Source organism: Bubalus kerabau, chromosome 12 (assembly GCF_029407905.1).
Source record: "Bubalus kerabau isolate K-KA32 ecotype Philippines breed swamp buffalo chromosome 12, PCC_UOA_SB_1v2, whole genome shotgun sequence".
NCBI lineage: Eukaryota > Metazoa > Chordata > Mammalia > Artiodactyla > Bovidae > Bubalus > Bubalus kerabau.
The window spans coordinates 73,716,719-73,741,137 of NC_073635.1; the positions used below are offsets into that span (position 1 = coordinate 73,716,719).

At 42.2% G+C, this 24,419-nt stretch overlaps 1 protein-coding gene across 1 annotated transcript in view; it reads left to right on the plus strand.

Moving 5' to 3' along the window:
* Positions 1 to 24,419, plus strand: part of LOC129624656 (ATP-binding cassette sub-family C member 4-like) — a 161,707-nt gene that overhangs the window by 53,278 nt on the left and 84,010 nt on the right. The window contains 7 exon segments of the mRNA XM_055542816.1: positions 20 to 106; positions 8,671 to 8,767; positions 12,107 to 12,304; positions 13,661 to 13,801; positions 14,498 to 14,535; positions 14,923 to 15,017; positions 22,873 to 23,019. Of these exon segments, the coding sequence (XP_055398791.1) occupies positions 20 to 106; positions 8,671 to 8,767; positions 12,107 to 12,304; positions 13,661 to 13,801; positions 14,498 to 14,535; positions 14,923 to 15,017; positions 22,873 to 23,019 (803 nt within the window).

Genomic DNA, 24,419 nt, shown 5'->3' on the forward strand with positions numbered 1-24,419 from the left:
ATATCTCTATGTTTTCTAGAGCCATGTATCAGGATGCAGACATTTACCTCCTGGACGATCCGCTCAGTGCAGTGGATGCAGGAGTCAGCAGACACTTGTTTGAACAGTAAGTTTGTTTCTATTTTCTATGATCTCTGCCTTCCAGGTACCTGTAGAGAGAGATCAGGGAAGAGAGCTCAGGAAAGCCTTTGTGCTTCAGGAAACTCAGCTTACTCAGCCTTGGTGTCCCTCCTCCCCCTCCCTTCCCTCCACAGAAGATCCATTCTAGAGAAATTTTGCCTCATGATGAGGTCAGGAGAGGAACATACAGAAGGTGCTTCCAGTGTGTGGAGGACAGTGGGGTCTGTGCTTTAGGGAGTGAGGGATAGATGGCAGATTTCCCCCTGCAACTTGCAGTTGATGGATCCACACCCCAGGGATAAGAAGGCTGATGTAACATTTTTAAATCAGAGAGTAGGACTTGGTAACCCAGTAATTGGCTGCCAGTGCTTTTCCTCCATCATGTGTTGAAGGCACATTATAAGAAGTTTATCTCTCTCGTTTCTAGAGGCTGGGAAAGTCTAAGATCAGGGTGCCAAATGATTTGGTGTCTGGTGAGGGTCCAATTCCTGTGTCCTCATGTCGTGGCAGGGATGAGGGAGCCGTGTGGGTCCCTTTTATAAGGACACCCACTAATCCCTTTAATGCAGGCTCCATCCTCATGACCTGATCACCTCCCAATAGCTATATTCCAGTACCTTGAAGGCGGGGATTAGGTTTCAATGTGTGTATTTTGAGGACAAAAACATTCAGTCTATACAAGTTGTCATAGTTGGGGGTACATAAAGAATAGAAATTAATTTTCTCACAGTTCTCAGGGCTGAAAGTTAAGGGTGTGGGCAGGTTTGATTTCTGCTGAGACCGCTCTCCTTGCCTACTGGTGGCATCCACCCCACGATGTCCTCACATGGTCTTCCCTCTGTCCACGTGCACTCCTGTGTCTCTGTCCTTTTTTATTTTTTTGAAGTTTTAATTGAAATATAATTGATTTACAATATTGTCTTAATTTTTTGTATGGCAGAGTTACTCAGTTATATACATACATGTGTGTGTGTGCTCAGTTGCTTCAGTTGTATCCAACTCTTTGCCACCCTATAGACTACAGCCCGCCAGGCTCCTCTGTCCATAGGATTCTCCAGGCAAGAATACTGGAGTGGGTTGCCATGCTCTTCTCCAGGGTGTCTTCCCGACACAGGGATTGAACCTGCATCTCCTGCATTGCAGGCAGCTTCTTTACCCACTGAGCCACCTGGGAAGCCCATATACGTACATACATACATTCTTTTTAATATTCTTTTCCATTATGGTTTCTCTCACAATATTGAATATAGTTTGTTGTGTTATACTATAGGACCTTGTTGTTTATTCATTCTATACATAATAATGTGTGTCTGCTAACCCTAAATTCTCAGTCCATCCCTCTCCCACACCCCATCCACCCATGCAACCCCAAGTCTGTTAACAATTTTTGTGAGTCTGTTTCTATTTCATAGATAGGTTCATTTTTTGCCATATTTTGGATTCCACATATAAGCGATACGTGATATTTGTCTTTCTCTTTCTGAGTTACTTTATTTAGTATGATATTCTCCAGGTCTATCCATGTTTTTGCAAATGGCATTATTTTTTTCTTTGTTTTTTGGCTGAGTACTATTGCATTGTTTATATATACCACATCCGTTTATTTGTGAATGCGTATTTAGGTTGTTTCCGTGTTTTGGCTATTGTGAATAGTGTTGCTATGAATATAGGGGTACCTGTGATTTATAATTTCATCCAGATATATGTCAAGGAGTGGAATTACTAGATTATAAGGTAATTCTATTTTCAGTTTTCTGAGGAACCTCCATACTGTTTTCCATAGTGCCTGCAGCAATTTATATCTCAGCAGTACAGGAGGGTTTTCTTTACTCCACACCCTCTCAGCCATTGTTATTTTAATGATGGCCGTTTCAACTGGTGTGAGCAGATACATCATTGTAGTTTTGATTTGCATATCTCTAATAATTCACAATGGTGTGCTTCTTTTCATGTGTCTGTCGGCCATCTGTTCGTGCCCTTTGGAGAAATGTCTATTTAGTTCTTCTGCCCATTTTTTGATTGGATTATTTGTGTTATTGTTGTTGAGTTGTATGAGCTGTTTGTATATTTTGGAAATTAAGCCCTTGTTGGTCACATTCTTTGTAGTATTTTCTTCCATTCTGTAGGTTTTCTCTTTATTTTATTTATGGTTTCCTTTGCTATGCAAAAGCTTGTAAGTTTCATTAGGTCCCATATATTCATTTCTTATTTTTTTATTTTAAAATTATTTATTTATGACTGTCCTGGGTCTTTGTTGCTGTGGGTGTTTTTCTCTAGTTGGGATGAACAGGGGCTACTCTCTAGCTGTGATGCATGGGCTTCTCGTGGTGGCTTCTCTCATTGCAGAGCGCGGGCTCTGTGGTATGTAGGAATAGTAGTTGTGGTTCCTGGGCTCCAGAGCACAGGCTCAGCAGTTGTGCTGCATGGGCTGAGGTGCTTTGTGCATGTGGGATCTTCCTGGACCAGGGAGGGAACCTGTGTCTCCTGCAATGGCAGGTGAATTCTTTACCACCAAGCCACCAGGGAAGCCCCCATTTGTATATTTTTGTTTATATTTCTATTGCCTTAGGAGACTGACCTAAGAAAACATTGGTATAATTTATGTCAGAGAATGTTTTGTTTTGTTTTTTTAAATCATTCAGATTATGTTATTTGATCATAAAAAATTATATTAGGGGTCAATAACAGAAAGATAGACACAAATGGCTTCCATATCTTGGCTATTGTAAACAATGCTGCTATAAACATTGGGCTGCATGTATCTTTTCAAATTAGTGTTTTCATTTTTCCTGAATATATTCCCAGGAGGAATGGCCGGATTATATGATAGTTCTATTTTTAGTTTTTTAAGAAACCTCCACACTATTTTCCATAGTGGTTGCATTAAGTTGCATTCCCACCAACAATGTACAAGTTTCTCCCTTCGCCAAAACCTTGTCGGCAGTTGCTATTTGTAGACTTTTTGATGATAGCCATTCTGAAAGATGTGATATCTCACTGCAGTTTTGATTTGCATTTCTCTAATAATTAGTGATATTGAGCATCTTTTCTGGAGAAGGCAATGGCAACCCACTCCAGTGTTCTTGCCTGGAGAATCCCAGGTACGAGGAGCCTGGTAGGCTGCTGTCTATGGGGTCACACAGAGTCAGACATGACCGAAGTGACTTAGCAGCAGCAGCAGCAGCAGAGCATCTTTTCATGGGCATGTTAGCTACCTATATGTCTTCTATGGAAAAATGTCCATTCAGGTCTTCTGTTCATTTTTTGATTGGATTATTTTTAAGATATTGAGTTGTATGAGCTGTATGCAAAGTTTGGATATTGACACCTTATTGGTCTTATCATTTGCAAATATTTTCTACCATTCAGTAGGCTATCTTTTCATTTTATTAATGCTTTGCTTTGCTGTGAGAAAGCTTTAAAATTTAGTTAGTCCATTTGTTTATTTTTGCTTTTAGTTATTTTGCTTTAGGAGATGTATCCAAAAAATATTGCTATGATTTATGTTGGAAGGTGTTCTGTATATATTCTCTTCTAGGAATCCTATGGTTTCATGCTTACATTTAGTTCTTTAAACAATTTAGAGTTTATTTTTGTATATGGTGTGAGGAAATGTTCTAATCTCTATTCTTTTACATGTTGCTGTCCAGTTTTTCTAGAGCCACTTGTTGAAGAGACTATCTTTTCTCCACTGTATATTCTGGTATCCTTTGTTATAGATTAATTAACCATAGGTGTGTGGGTTTCTCTCTGGGCTTTCTGTTCTGTTACCTTGATCTACATGTCCTTTTTGGTGCCAGTACAGCGCTGTTTTGATTACTGTAGTTTTGTAGTACAGTCGGAAATCTGAGAGGGCTCTATATCAGCTTTGTTCCTTTTTCCCTCAAGCCTGCTTTGGCAATTTGGGGTCCTTTGTGTTTACTTGTGGATTTTTTTTGCCTATAATCTCTACTAGGAGTTTTATGGTGTCGTGTCTTATGATTAAGATTTTAAGTCATTTTTAGTTTATTTTGTACATGGTGGGAGGGTGTGTTCTAACTTCATTGATTTACATGCCTGTGTTTCTGTCCTTACATCTTAGTCTTCTCTTCATCTAAGCACACCAGTCAAATTAGATTAGGTCCAGTATAACTAAGGGTGATCATTACTTCTTTAAGGTCCTTGTCAACAAATTCTAAGGTACTAATAACTAAGGTGTCAGCAGGTGAATCTGAGGGGACACGATTGATTTACAGAAAGTCCAGAATAGCAAAGTAGAGACTTCAGCAGAGACCAGTGTTTGAGAGGGAGATGTGTGAGGAACTCTGAGCTCTGGATATGAGGAGCTGGAATTCCACATCCACTAAGCAGTGGTCATCAGTCTTTGGTGGGATCTGCCCGAATGTAGGACGTCTTTAGTGTTGGGGTGATGAGAGATTTGTGGAGATGGATGGTGGTGATGGCTGCACAACAATGTGAATATACTTAATACCACTGAGCTCTATGCTTAAGATGACAGAAATGGTAAATTTCACATTAGGTGTATTTTACCACAATTAAAAGAAAACTGCATAGTATCACTGAATCTTTCAGAACATGAGTGAGCAGGGCAGCTGACACATGGCATGGCCCTCAGCTCCCTGATCTGACTCCCCTTTCCCACCTTCTCCTGATCATGACTTGATGAGTTTTCCCTTAGAGAAGTGCCTGTGTCTTGTCATGAGTTCAGTGACAGGAGCTAGTACTGTGACAGGGATTCCCCACCCCACCCTCCTGGCATTCTGAGTATAGCAGCCTTCTTGTTCCCAGCGCCCCACCCTGATCTCACAAATATCTGTCATCCATCTTGTGAGCATCTGCACAAGTTCCGCATCAGAGCAGGAACAGGATCTTCTAGTCATTGCATCCACATCACAGGGAGGGGATAACAGGCATTTTAGTACCAAGTATAGTGTACTGATCACAGAAGTTCTCCTGAGTTCTTTTTCAAACACAGGAAACATTTATAAAATCCACTCCAATATTTTGGGTGTACCACTTTGGATACTTGAGAGAAGCAAGCTTAAGATTGTTGTTTGCTGATCAGAACCACAACCTCTAGAGTGACTTAAAGCATAGAGCATGAAAGCAAATTAGGAAATCACTCAGCAGCAACTGGAGGGTGTTCTCAAGTTAGAGAATTGGATGGAACAATATGCTGTGAGAGATGGTGGTCACGTGCAAGCTTAGTCATGGGGAAGGCTTTGTATTAAAAGTGGATGAATCACACTGCTGCTGCCATTAACAGTTTCCTACAGTCATGAATCTATATCCAAGGTCATTGAGGTTTGTGAGTTTTACAACTTTATTCTGTGAGCACTAAGTGGGTTCTGTCACCTACAGAAGATGAGAGGCCTTGGATGAGCTGATGCAGTCTCATCATGCTGTGGATCCCATTCTGGTTCAGCCCCACGTCCCAGACCCCCACCTCCTGGGTCATCAGCTCTTCAGGTGTGTCCTGATCAGACTCCTATGCTGCTGTCTACACAGCTCACCCTCCTGTCTACATAGCTCACCCACCTGCTTCAGTCCTTCATGGACACCCCCTGCCCCTACCCCTTCATGTTCGGGAAGTAGCTCCAGGTCCTCAGACAGAACAGACTTCTTCTGCCCCCATCAGCCTTTCCAGCTCGTCCCCACACCCACTCGGTGTCCAGCTGTACTGGCTCTGTGGGGCTCCTTTCTCACCCCCGTCTGTCTGTACATACTGGTCTCTCTGTCCCAGAGCTAGGGAGCAAGCAGTGCCCCAGGACACAGAAGAAAGGTGTAGGATGGGCCCTGCCATTCCCTCCTGCTCCTCTAGGGGGCGCCCGTGCCCTCTGTCTTCCCCTAGCCCTCAGTGGGTTCACTTGACAATTTATGAGTCTCCCCACCCCAATGGCACCCCACTCCAGTACTCTTGCCTGGAAAATCCCATGGACGGAGGAGCCTGGTGGGCTGCAGTCCATGAGGTCGCTAAGAGTCGGACACGGCTGAGCGACTTCAGTTTCACTTTTCACTTTCATGCATTGGAGAAGGAAATGGCAAGCCACTCCAATGTTCTTGCCTGGAGAATCCCAGGGATGGGGGAGCCTGGTAGGCTGCCGTCTATGGGGTCGCACAGGGTCGGACACGACTGAAGCGACTTAGCAGCAGCAGCAGCAGCCACCTCTCCTTCAGTCTTTCCCAGCATCAGGGTCTTTTCCAATGAGGGAAAGATTGAAGGTGGGAGGAGAAGGGGACAACAGAGGATGAGATGGTTGGATGGCATCACTGACTCGATGGACATGAGTTTGAGCAAGCTCCCGGAGTTGGTGAGGAAAGGGAAGCCTGGTGTGCTGCAGTCCATGGGGTCCAAAGATTCGGACACAACTGAGCAACTCAACTGAACTACCCCTCCTAAGCTGTGAGTGCAGGAATGTGATTTAGCCCAGCTTGTTCTGTCCCAGGACCTCTGCACCTGCTATGTCTTCTTCCAGGATATTTCCCCAGATAGTCTCAGGGCTCCCGTGTCTCCTCATCTAGGACCCCTTGCTTTTCCTTCAGAGCACAAGTCATAGTGCAATAGTGCATTTTCTACACTCACTCAGAGGATCCCCCTGTGCACAGTGCAGAGTACTGATTTCCATCTTGACGTGTGGGTGTATCCTCTGCACTTAGGACAGTGCCTGGCTCCTCAACAAACCTCTGCTGATTGAATGAATGGAGGTGGGGATTCTGTCTGTCTTATTTGTATCCCCTTCAACATGGGATGTGTCCCCTCTTAACACAGCCCTTATATAGGATTATATGTAGGATTATAGGATTAACACATCCTTTATATAGGAGTAACAGATAAACAACTAATGATTGCTGATTCAATCATTTGTATGACATGACCTAGAAATCTTTCCTTTAAAAACTTGGAAAATAGTGTATTTTTCTAGTGATTAAACAAAAGCATTATTTAGGAAAAATTCAAAGCCATCAACTTATCACTTCATTGTATTTATTTATATTACCTCATCTGTGATGGAAAGTGAGGAAGAAAATATTTTAAAACTTTTGGGTTGGTCCATCTTGGACATAACAGCACATTGCATTTGGTTAACACCCGCCTTCAGGGACTATTGGCAGGTATTTATGAACTAAGGAGAAGAATGCCATTTAAATGCTTTGGTACTAAGTCTGAAAAGGTGACAGTCAAGAAACTTAGGTATGAACACTGAGCTAACACAGGTCAAAAGGTACTGCTTTTGGACTTAATGAAGTGATGGTGTATGTGTCTATATCCTGGAGTCTTGCTTCTGATCACAGACCCAGTGTCCAGGGTGTCCCCTTAGGACTTTTCTGTCCTGAGTCCAAAGCACAGTGCTACTTGTGGTTAGAGAGGAGCAGAGAAGGGGACTGATGCTTACTGAGCATATTGGTGGTTGACTTCTCAGAACGTGTGGATGAAGTTGTCATTGATGCTGTTTGAGAAGAAGAAACTGAGGTTTAGTCTCTTTTCTAATGTCATCAGGCTTGTGAGAAGGACTGAGCTGCAGTCTGCTGCCTCCAGACTCTCCATCTGAATCACTCACAAGCTGAGCTCTGGCCCAGGTTCCTGAGATTTGCTCTGCGAGGGCCACGGGCTCCCAGAGAACCTGCCTGGAATCCTGCCTGGGGTCACTGGGGCCCCGGACCCAGCTACTTGCTTCCCTGGAGGGGTTGTGGACCCTGTGGTTGAGCCTGGGGCTGAGTCCCTAGGGGTCTGCATTTAAAATGGAGGAACCGTTTTTTTTGTTTTTTATTTTTTTAACTGTGAATAAGATTTAAGGTTGAATAGTGAGGGGGAGTCTTGTCTGTAGAGAACAGGTGGGTGTTCTGAGCCACTGGGTGATTTCCACTGTGATTTGGGCTGTTTGGATTCTGTTTTCTATTCTTACATTTGGAATGGGTTTGGTCCTAGTGAAAGAAGACTTTCTTCCTGGTTGGAACTGGGCATGTTGTAGAGACTGATGGAGGCCAAATTGGCCTTCATTTTCTGTCTAATATTCTTTGGGAACAAGTGTCTAGCAAATGCTCTATGGCAAAGGTTACCAGGAATCTATTAATTTTTTGTTGCTAACATGTGCATCATTCATTATAAATAATCATCTAGAAAGCTGTTTAAGAATGTACACATTTTTATATGACATAGATACTTGTCCTCCCATTCCTGAATAGTGATAAAATAGTATTTTAGTTCAGTCAAGTTTTGGAATCTCAGTATTACTCAGTTATTTCCCTTTATGAAGCATGCAAATAATTGTTAACCTGAGTTTTAGGGAAAAAAAGCTTAGCTGTTGGTGCCTTCTTCACTGGACTGCTTTTTAGAATATTTTAGCAGTGCTAGATTCAAATTTCTTGCTGATAAATTTAAGAGCCTAGTCAGATGAATTGATTTATGTTTAATTTTTATTGATTTGGTATTTAAACTACAGATCTTTGACTGCTGTGTGATCTTTGTCTCATTGTTTTCAACATATAATTTTTCAGTTTGAAGCACTCCCGTTAATGTGCTTTTGCATACTGTACCTCTTACATTTGTAGGTGTATTCGTCAGGCCTTGAAGGAGAAGATCACAATCTTAGTGACTCATCAGCTGCAGTACCTAAAAGATGCAAGTCAGATTCTGATACTGGAAGATGTAAGTAGTTTATAGAAGTCTGTGGAATTGCTAGCGCTCAGATGTGTTGAAAGCCAGACCTCTCAGCAGGTCACTATGCTTGGATTCATGGTAAGCGCCCTCTTCTCCCTCAGTTTTTCACCCCCTTCTTCTCAGAGCTGATGTTCACGCCTTGGAGGATGACTCCAAAGACCTGGAGAAATGTCACTGTGATACTCTAAGTCACATAAACCTTAAAGTGTATGAAAGTACAACCACAGGGTTATTACATCGTCACTGTTCTAATGAAATTTTAAAAGGATAATGATGCTATTTTATTTAGTCAAAGTGTACTTTTTAGAAATTAGATTTAAGTCAAAGTGTATTATTTAGAAATTAGGGACACTAAGACCTGATTGTATCCAGGTGATTGTTATATATAGTTTGCCTAAAGAGCATCTTCCATTAACACCAGAAGTGAGGTTGGGTAACTGAGCACCCGGGTCAGAGATGCCCTCTCTGCTGGTGTCTCCAGTTGCTGGTCTCCCTGCCCAGGTCTCTATGTGCCTGATACATGTGGGAGCCTGTGCAGCAGGAGGACAAGGCCCTGTCCTCATGGGGCTCCAGTTCTTATGGGGAGGATGTGACAGAGAGAGGTGGGCTGACATCCTGGCTGCCTCCCTGAGGAGCTGGTGCCTCATGGGGTCTGAGTGACATGAAGGTGGGGGTCACCTAGTCACCTGGGCAAGGGGGTCTGAGACAAGGGGTCCTCAGGAAGGAGCTGACCTGTCAGGTTGGAGGAACAGCAGGAAGACCAGCGTGTCTGAGGAGAGTGAGCAGGGGGATGGGAGGGAGCTGGTCTCCGAGCTGTGGGCAGGGACCAGAAGTGGGATGGAAGCCTTGGATGGTCCAGAGCAGAGGAGGGATGTGGTCTGATGTGGGAGTTAAGAGAGTCCTCTGATGGTCACTGGAGAGGGGACAGCAGAAGCAGTTACAAGTCTTAGTAAAGCTGAGGAGACAGAAGTGTGGGCTCAGGCTAGGGTATCAGTTTCTAGAGCTGCTGTAACAAAGCACTGAAAACTGGGTGACTTAAAATATCAGGAGTTTATCGTCTCCCTGTTCTGGAGGCTACGGGTCCCAAATCCAGGTGCTGGCAGGACCGTGCTCTCCCTTGAGACTCCAGGGGAGAATCCTTCCTTCCAGCCTCTGGTGTTCACCAGCCTTCCTTGTGTTCCTTGGCTTCCAGCTGCAATGCTGTGCCCTCTGCCTCTGATGTCACATGGCTGTAGTCCCTGTGTCTGTCTGGGTTTCTTTGGTCTTATTGGATGTAGGGTCACCCTGCTCCAGCGTGATCTCACCTTGAGTACATCTGCAAAGACCTTGTTTCCAAATAAGGTTGTGTGTATGGGTGTCATGTTTGAGCCTATCTTTTTGAGGAGGGCAGCACCATTCAACCCACAACTCCTAGCATGGTTGAGGGTGGGGTGGAGACTAATACAAAGTGTTCAGACTTAGTGATTGCTTGCTTCGATCCTTTGCTTGTTTGCCTCTGGGCCTCAGGACCTCTGTCGTTAACCCCTGACTGTTCCAAAGTCCTGGATCAAATCCCCAACTTAAGAAATGAATGTCTTCTCTAAGAAAGATCATTAAAACTCCTGCCTCTCTATATTATTATTAACCCCTGCCTCTCTAGAAACAGTTCCCTGTATGGGCTCCTCTCCACTCCTCTAGGAATGGGGTGGGGGAAGGGCTAAGGTTTCTCAAGCTTGAGAACAGTTGGTTTCACGTGCAGAGAGGGCGACTCTAGTGTGTAAACCCGTGTTGACAGGGTTATGAGCACAGGATCAGTGGCAGGAGAATAACCTATCTTGCCAGTCCCTAGATGTTTTAGGGTCCTCTTATTGCTTCCTTTGAGGACACTGCCTCCAGTTTTAGTACTAACAAAGTAACCATTTGTCCACTGGTGAGCACCCCTGGATGGGTTGGAGTCCATCATCACTGTCTGGTCCCTCTCTCGCAGCAGAGGGGGGATGGCTACCCCCTTGTCCCCTCCAAATTGTCAGCACTTGGCTGCGGAGTGAAACTGCTGTCTTTGTACTGTCATCTCATTGTGCGTATTATAGATATGACGTGGTGAGTGGTGATTTCATTAAAGAGGTGTGTTACACTTGCCTCCCAAGTGTAACAAGACACAGTATATCCTGCATAATTTTCTAGCTCTGCAGTATCACATGGTACCCAAAGGCTTCATTGGTTTCCTCCCAGTTGCTCACCTCAGGGGCTACAGTGAGTGGGGTCATCTCCCTCCACCTGACCTGCTGTAACCAGGGCTGCTCTCATTTGGTTAGTTTTGCATCTTGAGTTTTTTTTTCCCCCTAATGTTTTATTTGTCACGGAGTGAATCAGCCACATCTAGTTTCATGGGGTGAGAAAATAGTGAAACATCTGCACATTATTTTATATGACTTTGTAAGGAAGGGAAACTGTACAAGGATGTGTCACACATGTTCAAAGAGCATGATTAGATTCAGTTCAGTTCAGTCACTCAGTCACTGGAAAAATGATTAGATTGGTTGAGGCTTAAGCAGCTGCCTGATTGGGGAATCCTGGTTGGCTGCTTGTGGCTGGTAGTTCCTAAGTTTTTTCTTGAATCTGAGGGCACTGATCCTGGCTTAGGTGTTGGTTTGTGGGCACAGACTGCCAAGGCTTTAGAGCCACTCTGGCCTCATGGCCTCCTTGCTTAATTACTTTTGCAGGTGGAATATTGAATTCCATTGGGAACTTCCTGAGTTTATGGGGGCAATTGTAGAGACCAGGGAGATGCATCTCTCTCTCCAGGGCTGGTTCCCTATATGTCTTGTCCCACCTGGGACACATGATACTATGACAGTTGGCAGCAAATATTTGATGAGTGACTCTTACCTATATGCAGGTGTGCTTGTGCCCACCTCTCTGTCAAGTTTAGCTTTCTTTCCCAGAATATTCTCCCCAGTTGACTGCTTTTTAACAATCCTACTTCTCACATGAGGCTTCTGTCAGTTTGCACGTTGTCTAAAAGACTGTGCTGATCCTCCCACCAACTTCTGTACTTCTCACTTCCCTGAGTGCCCACAGCAGTTATGCCAATGTCCTCCATTTTTAACACATGAGCCCACATTTCTTTCACATCCTCCAGCACCTAACACAGGGTTTGGCAGGGAATAGAATGCTCAGTTCTGTGTTGAGTTGAATGTACTAGATTTCTCAACAAGAATTCTAGACCCAGGGATCATTTTTCCCCCAAAATTATAATTTAAGACCAGATAACTTTTCCTGATTAATATTAGGTTGGTTTAATATTATTGAATGTAAATTAATTCCTCTCAAACTTTTTTATTTTAGGGCAAAATGGTGAAAAGAGGGACTTACACTGAGTTCCTGAAATCCAAGGTAGATATTTTTTCCCTTTTTGAGAAGGGGAATGAGCAGTTGGAACCATCTCCAGTTCTAAAAACTCCCACTCTGATCTCCGAGTCTTCAGTTCCATCTCAAACATCTCCCAGACCTTTGTTGAAAGATGCGGCTCTAGGGGACCAAGATGTGAGTTTCTCACCCTGCAGTGTGCCCGGGTCTGTCTGCTCTTGGTGGTCTCAGGGACCTTCAGTCTGCTCTGCTCACGTCTTCATTTGTCCCAAAGTAGACAATAACATTCCCAAAGCCTTGTTGCATGGAATTGGTAGAGTTAGAAGAGCATGAAGGGAGCAAGCCCTTAGGATGTAGGATAGAGAATCTTATGGAGATCAGGAGTGGGTGCACTGCTGTGAATTTCTGGGTGAATGTGACTCACATTGACCGAGAACTCTTCAGTTTACCTTATTTACATCCTAGTCATGCTGGTAGCCCCCAGTTTCCTTTATGCATCCAGAGGCTTAGTGTGAAGACCCTCTTAGACTGAGTCCTGCTGTGACCACATTAAATCAGCTACTTTTCCTATATGTTGGAATATTCTGGCACTGCAGCTGACTGGCTATATTATTTTGCCTCGGTGTCAGATGGTTTGTGATTAGGCCAGAGGCAGTGTGTGTAAAGGACCTGACTCACAGCAGAGACTTTGTAATTAGTTCCCATCTTCCTTTCTTACTCTTCAACACTGAGACCTACATTTTATCCACCTTGTATCCCAGTGGCCAGCAAAGAGCCCTGGACATCCTTGGTCCATGAGACTGTATAATCCATTCTGAGTCCTCCAGACAGAAGTACAGAAATGGACTAGATCTCCCTTAAAAACATCCACAGGTATTCCTTGATGTCCAAAGCTTCACTATCCAGACCCAGGAGCCTGGATGATTCTGACAACTGTTCAGATTAGTCCCTCACATTCCACACTTGGGAATTACTCTCTGAAATTTAGGAACCAAATAGATTTGGATCATATGCTTGTCCCTTGCTATCCAAACTCATATTTGTCCAACTCACTCTGTGAACTCAGTTTACTGTATTTGGCTAGTATTTTGAGCCCTAAGTATGTTGTATGTTCCTGTCATTGAGTGACACAGTCATCTGGAGGGATACACTAGCTCCATATCATTCTGTGTGTTATTTTGGAAGAAGCTTTTGCATTTATACTTGAATCATGTAGGCTGCACTTGTGCTTAGAGTCTTGATCTACTTTAAGCAAAGCTACCCAAATGTGAATGACCTCATGCAAATGATGTTTCCTTATTTGTAATAGATTCCTAGGAGTAGAATGGCTGGGTCCAAAGGTAAATGCACACATGGTTTCACTAGATATTCTCACATCCTTCTCCAGAGGAGATGGACCATCCTGCTCTCCTGCCAGTGCATGAGATGTGTCATTTTCTCCACAGCTTTGCAGTGAAGGGCAGTGTTGAACTTTTGAAATTTGGGGGTTCTTTATTTAAAATTTCATCTCTAACTGCCATTTTTACCTCCCAGACTGAGAATATACAGGTTACACTACCTCTAGAGGACCATTTGGAAGGAAAAGTTAGTTTTAAGACCTATGAGAATTACTTCACAGCCGGTGCTGGCTGGCCTGTCATCATCTTCCTTATTCTAGTAAACATTGCAGCTCAGGTACGTAAGGGTGTGTATTTTGGTTTGTGCACTCAGCTTGATGTTTATGTACTATTTATACTGTATTTTATAAATATTTTAAAATAGGTGTATTAAGAGATTTGTCTCAAAGAACTGGCCCCTGAAGTTGTGAGATCTAGCTGGGTGAATGTAAAATTGCTCTAAGGGCCTTTGACTGACTGGACGAGGCCACAGCAGTGTTGAGGGTGATCTCCTCTACTGAAGTTCTCATGATGGATGTGAACCACATCCACAAAATAGCTTCACGGCAACATCTAGATGAGTGTTTGGTGAATCACTAGAGACTGGCCTGGCCATGCTGACACAGAAGACTGACCATCACAGTACTTGTCAAGCCTTTTGCTTTGAAAAACCTCAGCATCTATATTGTTATCATTGCATTTTGTAGTCCACTTGGATTTGCTGTGACCTACATTATTTGTGGGAACCAAAATAAGTGAGGCTTACTGATGTGTGAGCATGACAGGTTGTATGGGAAAAGGGGATATGTTTTAGAGATATTAAAATGTAGCATGCCCTTCCCTGACCTGTGATCATCTGGGGTGTGGGGCTTGGCACAGACCTGAGCTGGAAGGACTGCCTCTGTGTTCTGGAGCCTTTCCATCCCCATCCTAGTGAGCGGGGTGTGAGGCTCAGTGATGTCAGTGTCTGAGTGACTGTTGTTTCCTGTTCCAGGTCGTCTATGTCCTGCAGGATTGGTGGCTTGCATATTGGTGAGTGGTTCCTGGTCTGACCCAAAGTGCTGTGAAATGTATATGAAGCCTCACTTTCCCACAGACAGGGGAGAGGTGTGTCTTGTTCAGCCTCCTCTTCAACCCTCACGTAATTTCCTGAAGAAAAAGTAAACTTGATGGTGAAATGTGACCCTCCCATGGTGTTTCCCCATGTCTGACCCTTTAGCAGCTTCTTCACAGACAATTTTGAGAACTGAAAGTCGTGATTCAAATCTTTAAAAGGGAGACAAATGCAGAGCCTCATGACCTGGGAAACACTTATCAACATAAACCATGTCTCTGGAATCAAAGTATTTTTTTTCTTTAATTTTTGTGTAAATTCTTTTTATATCTATAATGTAATATTTTTTCTTCCCTGTTCCATAGGGGGAATATACAAAGAGACCTGTATTTTAAGGTATATGGAAAAGAAGATGTAATTTTTATCCTTGATCTGAACTGGTACTTTACAGTTTATTCAGGTAAAGTTGAATCTTCTAGTCCATTATATGAGAGTCTGAGGTGTTTACAGTGAGGCTGTGCGAGCAACTAGGGCCTCCAGGAGTAATTCAATAATGTCTTATGAGACTAAGAGTCTGAGTTGCATTTACGCTGTGAATTAACTAGAATAATTATTTTTAAAATCTAGAAATCTAGAAGAAAGAGATTGAATGAAGACTCTTAATTTACTGTGCACTGGGTTTTGGAAGTTAAACCAGGATTGCACATTATGAAAATCAGCCACTGGAAATATGTGGCTATTGTCTATTCTAATAAGTCACTTTAGCTGAATCTTGTATCATCGTATGAATGGACAAGGAGATTAGAAAGGGATCCCCATCCTGTGGTTCAGAGTGTTCTAATTCCATCTGAATAAATCCTGCCTTTTATTGATCTTACATGAAGTTCTCTGGCAGCAAGGTCTTGAAATAAAAGTGTTATTGCCTTGTTGGTATGCAGACTTCCACACTGCTCCTCTCTAGGGCTTCACTAATTACTTGAGAAGCTAAGCAGAAAGTAATCCAGTGTGTGGGATTATTTTATTTAATTTCATTAATATAAATTTATTTATTTTAATTGGAGGTTAATTACTTTACAATATTGTATTGGTTTTGCCATACATCAACATGAATCCACCACGGGTGTACATGTGTTCCCCATCCTGAATCCCCCTCCCACCTCCCTCTCCATACCATCCCTCTGGGTCATCCCAGTGCCCAGCCCCAAGCATCCTGTATCCTGCATCAAACCTGGACTGGCGACTGGTTTCATATGTGATATTATACATGTTTCAATGCCATTCTCCCAAATCATCCCACCCTCTCCCTCTCCCACAGAGTCCAAAAGACTGTTTTATACATCTGTGTCTCTTTTGCTGTCTCGCATATAGGGTTATTGTTACTATCTTTCTAAATTCCATATATATGTGTTAGTATACTTTATTGGTGTTTTTCTTTCTGGCTTACTTCACTCTGTATAATCGGCTCAAGTTTCATCTACCTCATTAGAACTCATTCAAATCGAGGAAACCAGAATTGAAAGAGACTCGTGTACCCCAGTGTTCATCGCAGCACTGTTTATAATAGCCAGGACATGGAAGCAACCTAGATACCCATCAGCAGACGAATAGATAAGAAAGCTGTGGTACATATACACAATGGAGTATTATTCACCTAAAATTTTAAATATCTTCTTCCATTCATCTGTTGATGGACATCTAGATTGCTTCCATGTCCTAGCTTTTGTAAATAGTGCCGCTGTGAAACTTGAGGGTCATACATCCTTTGGATTATGGTGTCCTCAGGATATTGCCCAGTTGTGGGATTGCTGGGTCATATGGTAGTTTTATTCCTAGTTTTTTGAAGAATCTTCATACTGTTCTCCATAGTGGCTGTATCAATGTACATTCCCACCAACAGTGTAAAAAGGTTTCCTTTTCTCCACACTCTTTCTGGCATTTATTGCTTGTAGATTTTTTGATGATGGCCATTCTGACTGGTGTGAAGTCCTACCTTATTGTAGTTTTGGTCTACATATGGATGTGAGAGTTGGACCATAGGAAAGCTAGTGCCGAAGACTTGATGCTTTTGAACTGTGCTGTTGGAGAAGACTCTTGAAAGTCCCTTGGACTTCAAGGAAGTCCAACCAGTCCATCCTAAAGGAAATCAGTCCTGAATATTCATTGAAATGACTGATGCTGAAGCTAAAGCTCCAATACTTTGGCCACCTGATGCAAAGAACTGACTCCTTGGAAAAGACCCTGATGCTGGGAAAGACTGATGGCAGGAGAAGGGGACGACAGAGGATGAGATGGTTGGATGGCATCACCCACTTGAGAGAGTTGAGTTTGAGCAAGCTCTAGGAGTTGGTGATGGACAGGGAAGCCTGGCGGCCTGCAGTCCATGGGGTCGCAAAGAGTCAGAACTGAATTGTGACTGAACTGAATTGACCTGGAAAATTAGTGATGTGAACATTTTTTCATGTGCCTTTTGGCCATCTGTCTGTCTTCTTTGGAAAGTGTCTATTTAAGTCTTCTGCCCATTTTTTTTTTTTTTGAGTTACATGAGCTGTTTGTATATTTTGGAAATTAATCCCTTGAAAATTGCTTAGTTTGCAGATGTTTTTTCCCATTATCAAGGTTGTCTTTTCATCTCATTTATGGTACATATATACACTGGCATATTGTTGTTGTTCAGTTGCTAAATCATGTCTGACTTATTTTCAACCGCATGGACTATAGCCTATCAGGCTCCTCTTCCATGTGGTTTCCTAGGCAAAAATACTAGAGTGGTTGCCATTTCCTTCTCCAGGGGGTCTACCTGACCCAGGGATTGAACCTGCATCCTCCATTGGCAGGCAGGTTCTTATCACTGAGCCAGCAGGGAAGCCCACACTAGAATATTACTCAACCATAAAAAGGAACAAAATTGGGTCATTTGTAGACATGGATGGACCTAGAGTCTGTCATACAGAGTGAAGTAAGTCAGAAAGAGAAAAACAAAAATGCATAATTAACACATATATGTGGAATCTAGAAAAAATGGTACAATATAGATGCTATTTGCAACAGTAGGAATAGAGACTAGTGAGTTATTTCTGGTCTGACCCAGAGTGCTATGAAATCTACATGAAGCCTCACTTTCCCACAGGCAGGGGGGAGGTGGCGCCTGTTCAGCCTCCCCTTTTGACCCTCATGTAGTTTCTCTGAAGGAAAAGTAAACTTGATGGTGACTGTGACCCTCCCACGGTGTTTCCCCACGTCGGGCCCTTTAGCAGCTTCTTCACAGATGATTTTGAGAGCTGAAAGTCATGATTCAAATCTTTAAGAGGGAGACAAACACAGGGCCTTGTGAGCTGGGAAACACTTTTCAGCATAAAATTCATTTCTTGAATCAAAATATTTTTTAAATATTTGTGTAAATTCTCTTTATATATATGCTGCAGCTGCTGCTGCTAAGTCACTTCAGTCGTGTCCAACTCTGTGCGACCCCATAGACGGCAGCCCACCAGGCTTCCCCGTCCCTGGGATTCTCCAGGCAAGAACACTGGAGTGGGTTGCCATTTCCTTCTCCAATCTTTGTATATATATAATGTAATAATTTTTAGATGTAAAAATGTAAAGAATAGATGGTTGACTCTGGTTAAGGGGATAAGTTGGAAAATTAGGATTGACATATCTACACTACCATGTGTAAAACAAATAGCTAGTGGGAAGTTGTTTTTGTATAGCACAGGGAGCTCAGCTTGGTGCTCTGTGGTGACCTAGAGGGTTGGAAATGGTGGTGGGGAGGGAGGTCCAAGAGAGAGGGGATATTTGTATACATGTAGCTGATTCACTTCCTTGTACAGCAGAAATTAACACAACATTGTAAGACAGCTATACCCCAATTAAATTTTTTTTTAATTTAAATATTCCCACAGGAAATGTTTGTACAAGCTTTCTACAAAAATGATTTATATGAAAATCCACTTGTTGAAATTTGGTATTTGTTTTATTGATCACTTGCTAAGAAACTTAAACCCATTAGCTGTTTACCTTCTGAATTGGTGGACTATGCAGACTTAAAAAGGAGGAAGGGATTCTGTTACACATTCATATAGGATGCTGCTGCTGCTGCTGCTAAGTTGCTTCAGTTGTGTTCGACTCTGTGTGACCCCATAGATGGCAGCCCACCAGGTTCCCCCGTCCCTGGGCGGCAAATGCCTGTTGATGGAATTCAGGAATTTGAACAGCTTTCAGAATTTAAATAACGCTGATGTGTCATCTGAATGGGAGAAAAGTGCTTGATGGAATATTTATTACAGGAGCTATCCCCACTCCATTTACCATTGTGAGCTGAAGAGAAGTTGGGAGGGCTGTTTTGATTCATAGCTGTTTGATGCATAGTAGTGATCATTTATGTCATTGAAAATACATACATTTAAATGATGATATTTATTTACAAATGCTGTATGTTTCTATAAATCACTTAGTGAGAGATTAGTTGCTAATTTAGATTAATTACCTCATGTCAAAATCTAATTTGTAGTCTCTTCCAATTCAGTTGTTTAAGAGATGGTCCACTTAAAATTTAACATGATCTTTTTGTACTCTTTAAAGCTACTTGGGCATAGAAGTAGTTACTTTATTATTTATTTTTAAAAGTTTTACTAATTTTTATTACAGTATAGTTGTAGCATAACCATGTTGTGTTACTTTCTTCTGTTCAGAAAAGTGAACCAGTTATACATATATATATATATATATATATCTCCTCTCATTTTTTGATTTCTTTCCCATTTAGGTCACCACAGAGCACTGAATAGAGTTCTCTGTGCTATACAGTAGGTTTTCAAGTAGCAACTTTACATGAAAGTAAATAGACACTTACTTGTAATTAGCTGTTTACAAGGAAATGCTAAGTCTTTTCTCTTGTTCCCTGTTAATTCATGTGTTGGCTGTAAAGCATACCAGAGTTTTAGATTATGGGACATACTGTAAGTAGTGATATTTGAAATGAGGGGAAATGAAGATCAACTACTTTTTATCAGTTTAGTTCAGTCACTCAGTTGTGTCTGACTCTGCGACCCAACGGACTGTAGCATGCCAGGCCTTCCAACATCAGGCCTTCCAGAATCAGCAACTCCCGGAGTTTACTCAAACTCATGTCCATTGAGTCGGTGATGCCATCCAACCATTTCATCTTCTGTCATTCCCTTCTCCTCCCACCTTCAATCTTTCCAACATCCGGGTCTTTTCAAATGAGTCAGCTTTTAACATCAGGTGGCCAAAATATTGGAACTTCAGCTTCAGCATCAGTCCTTCCAATGAATATTCAGGACTGATTTCCTTTAGGATGGACTGGTTGGATCTCCTTGAAGTCCAAGGGACTTCCAAGAGTCTTTTCCAACACCACAGTTCAAAAGCATCAAGTCTTTGGCACTAGCTTTCCTATGGTCCAACTCTCACATCCATACATGACTGCTGGAAAAACCATAGCCTTAACTAGATGGACCTTGTTGGCAAAATAATATCTCTGCTTTTTTGCCGGGGTCCAGCCCCGGCTGATCCAGGGTATTCGAAGGAGAGACGGCTAGGCGACCTATTCAAATGTTAATTAGAGATAATAAAGAGGAATAGAATGAGGATAGCTCAGTAGGAAAATTCAGTGGAGAAAAGAAGCTGAGTGGCTTGGTTTACGCGGAAAATCAATATAACCCGTGACACCAGGTTAGCTCTGACCACGGAGGCCGCAGGCGCCCTCTCGAATAGCGGAAGGTGCCCCACCTTAGACACCTTCTCGAGTGGGTCTTAGAAGCCCAGGCAAATAAATGGTCGCAGAGGATATCCACGCTCCAGATGGACACTCAGCTGGAAGTTAAAGGGAAGAATGACATGGGGAGACCAAGCGTTGGTGAGCAAGGCCCATAGCTTTATTTTCAACAGGGGCTTTTATACCCTAAGTTACACATAGAGGATAATAGGGGATGCAAAATCAGCAGTCTTTGATGCTTATCAAAAACCAGGGTTTCTTTCCTGCAGATTTATCGTATACAAATGGTTTAGGTGATTTACATCATCTTCTGGCCAGAGGCCTATTAACATTTTATGACTCTTGACAAGGACTTATCAACAAAGACTTATTTTCTCTAAGAGTAATTATTTTAAGGTTTGGCGCCATCTTCCGAAGATAAGATTACGTTCCTATAGGGTGGATGTGTAATGGGTTTACAAAGGAAAGAATTTACTACCTTAAGGGTCTAAAGTTACTAACACCAGGCCACTACTTATTTTTTCTACATACCAACTATATTAATTAATGCACATTCAAGGATGCAATTCAGGGGATGTGAAAACTTGGCAACAAACATTGGCTCATCAATGAAATCTTTTACTAGTTTTATTCTGACAGTTTCTAATTCTCTGAGAGGCTCTAAGCTATTTGAATATCTTAAGCTTCCCGTGCCTCTGGAGGCTGGGAGACTGTAAACAATCGTATGCATAGCTGTAGGTGTCCGGGTAAACTTGTCAGGCGAGTTAGAGAGCCATCTGAGGGGTTTGGATTTAAACACTCCTAATTGCCCAGGAACTTTATTAATTGGAGCTGTAAGTTAACTCTTTGACAGAGAGAGCGAGATGGTGGTGGGGGACAGCCCCCAGTAAAGTCAGAGGTGAGAGCACAAAGCAATAAAGTAGGCAGACTCTGGTTTTTTGGGGGGTAGATGCTCGAGAATATCCGGGGGCACTCCCGAGGCTCGATCCCGCCTTTGCGTATGCCGAGCCCCCTTCCTCATGACCTTTGTCATGAGTGGAATGTCTCTCGCCGGCTCCCAGCACTTTTTAATATGTGTTTAGATTGGTCATTACTTTTCTTTCAAGGAGTAACTGTCTTTTTATTTCGTGGCTTCAGTCACCATCTGCAGTGATTTTTGAGCCCCGCCAAAAATAAAGTATGCAACTATTTCCATTGTTTCCCCATCTATTTGCCATGAAGTGAAGGGCCTAGATGCCATGATCTTAGTTTTCTGAAAGTTGAGCTTTAAGCCAACTTTTTAACTATCCTCTTTCACTTTCATCAAGAGTCTCTAGTTCTTCACTTTCTGCCTTAAGGGTGGTGTCATCTGCATATCTGGGGTCATTGCTATTTCTCTCCACAATCTTGATTTCAGCTTATGCTTCATCCAGCCCAGCGTTTCTCATGATGTACTCTGCATATACGTTAAATAAGCCAGGTGACAATATAGAGCCTTGATGTACTCCCTTCCAAATTTTGAACCAGTCTGTTGTTCCATGTCCAGTTTTAACTGTTGCTTCCTGAGCTGCATACAGATTTCTCAGGAGGCAAGTCAGGTGGTCTGGTATTCCCATCTCTTTCAGAATTTTCCACAGTTTATTGTGATCCATACAGGCAAAGGCCTTGGCATAGTCAATAAAGCAGAAATAGATGTTTTTCTGGAGCTCTTTTACTTTTTCGATGATCCAGAGGATGTTGGCAATTTGATCTGTGGTTTGTATGCCTTTTCCAAAACCAGCTTGAACATCTGGAAGTTAATGGTTCATGTATTGTTGAAGCCTGGCTTGGAGAATTTTGAGCATTACTTTATAAGTGTGTGAGATGAGCATAATTGTGTGGTAGTTTGAGCATTCTTTGGCATTGCCTTTCTTAGGGATTGGAATAAAAACTGACTTTTCCAGGCCTGTGGCCACTGCTGAGTTTTCCAAATTTGCTGGCATATTGAGTGCAGCACTTGCACAGCGTCATCTTTTAGGATTTGAAATAGCTCAACTGGAACTAATTATCTTTGTTCTCCTGAGTTTTTATTAGGACTTTTGATTGAATTAGGAAAACCTAGAATGCACCTGCAGTTTATACATGATTTCCATCCTCCTCTGTGTTGTTTCTAGAGGAAAATAGTGATTTTTATATTCTTTAAATATATTTTGTGAAAGCGTTGAGCTCTTACACAATCCATTGTATATGTGCAGTTACATATATATATAAATTTATTGATTCTATATATGTAAATTCCTGTATAAATTTTACTTATAGAATAAAATACACAGTATCTTTATAAACTGCTTACCATACTTCCCTGGTAGCTCAGAGGTTAAAGCATCTGCCTGCAATGCGGGAGACCTGGGTTTGATCCCTGGGTCGGGAAGATCCCCTGGAGAAGGAAATGGCAACCCACTCCAGTATTCTTGCCTGAAGAATCCCATGGACGGAGGAGCTTGGTGGGCTACAGCCCATGGGGTCGCAAAGAGTCAGACACGACTTCACTTTCACTTTCACCATGCTTTAGCATCACTGAGTATAAGGCAGAGATCTTGTGCTGAGTCATGTTTCTTTATTTCAGGGTTAACTGTGTCTACCGTCCTTTTTGGCATCACAAGATCTCTGTTGATATTCTATGTCCTTGTTAATTCTTCACAAACTTTGCACGACAAAATGTTGGAGTCCATTTTGAGAGCTCCGGTATTGTTCTTCAATAGAAATCCGATAGGTAAGTCAGACACCAAGTTTTTCTATGTCTTGTTAACACTTTTAATGCCTAATTATATTTGATATTTGAAAATGGAAGAGATGCTAGGACAAAAATCACTGTGCATGTTGATTAGTTTTATATAAAAATTTTCACAGCTATTTTTTCCTACCAGAGGAAATCTGAATATAGGAGTGTATGAGCTTTTGTTGCAATTTATGTGTGTCTGTAAAGATAAATTAATGATTATTTTGCAGGATGGTTTAGGAGTCCATTTGTTGTGTGGCATATGAAACATCCATAGATAATGAAAACGTGTTGAAATGTTTTTGACAAGTTGTTTTAATGTTGGCTGTGTTACATGGTGTTAAGCTAACTAGGAAGAACCTTCTTCCAGGAACATCTCTATAGGAGACAGGCTGTGTGTGTCTTTGTTTCATTGCCCATTTGTTTCTGGGACCACAGAGCTCTGACATACGTTAATACTTTGAGGTTTACCTAAATGGTAATGGAAAATTAGTTAAAACACAAGATCAGTTAAATGTATACATCCTCCTCAATAATATCAGCTCTCTAGTTTTGCAATGGACTTTTGGTTACATTTAAGCGTCCTTGTGGTGTGTGGCAGGTGCATCTTCAGTGTTAAAGAATTGAGTGTCCTGAAGGTTTCCTAGTGGTTGCTTCCTATACCTTGAGGCCTTTGACCTGTCTTGCTTCAGAAAGTAGCCTCCTGACCTGGGTTCCTATGAAGGGTTAGTTCATCAGTGTACATGCCCATGCTGTTCAGTTGGTTAGACTTGTGCTGAGGCCCAAGGTGGCTTTGTTTTTGCAGGTGATGATTGACAGGACATGTCGAGGCAGGGATGAGGGCTGGAGGGAAGATAGGAATAAGCTCAGCCTGGTTGGTCATTAACTAGCTGTCTGACCAACAATAAAGCAGGTAGATACTACTGGGCAGGCAAATCTCCAGGCAGGATGGTGCCATGGTTATAATTATAGATTCTAGAATCAGCTGTCTGGGTTCAGTTCTGTTTCCAGTTACTAATAGCAATAGCCAGTTATAGTTATGTTAATATTTATGTATGTGCTAGTTATTTCATTTCTCTGTGTCTCAAATTTCTAACCCGTAAAATATGAGGATACTATTAACACACTGGCAAAGACTAGAGGTAGCTTCAAGAAAATTAGAGATACCAAGGGAACATTTCAAGCAAAGATAGGCACAATAAAGGACAGAAATGATACAGACCTAATAGAAGCAGAAGATATTAAGAAAAGGTGGCAACAGTACACAGAAGAACTATACAAAAAAGACCTTCATGACCCATATAACCACAATGGTGTGATAACTCACCTAGATCCAGACTTCCTGGAGTCTGAAGTTAGATGGGTGTTAGGAAGCTTCACTACAAAAAAGCTAG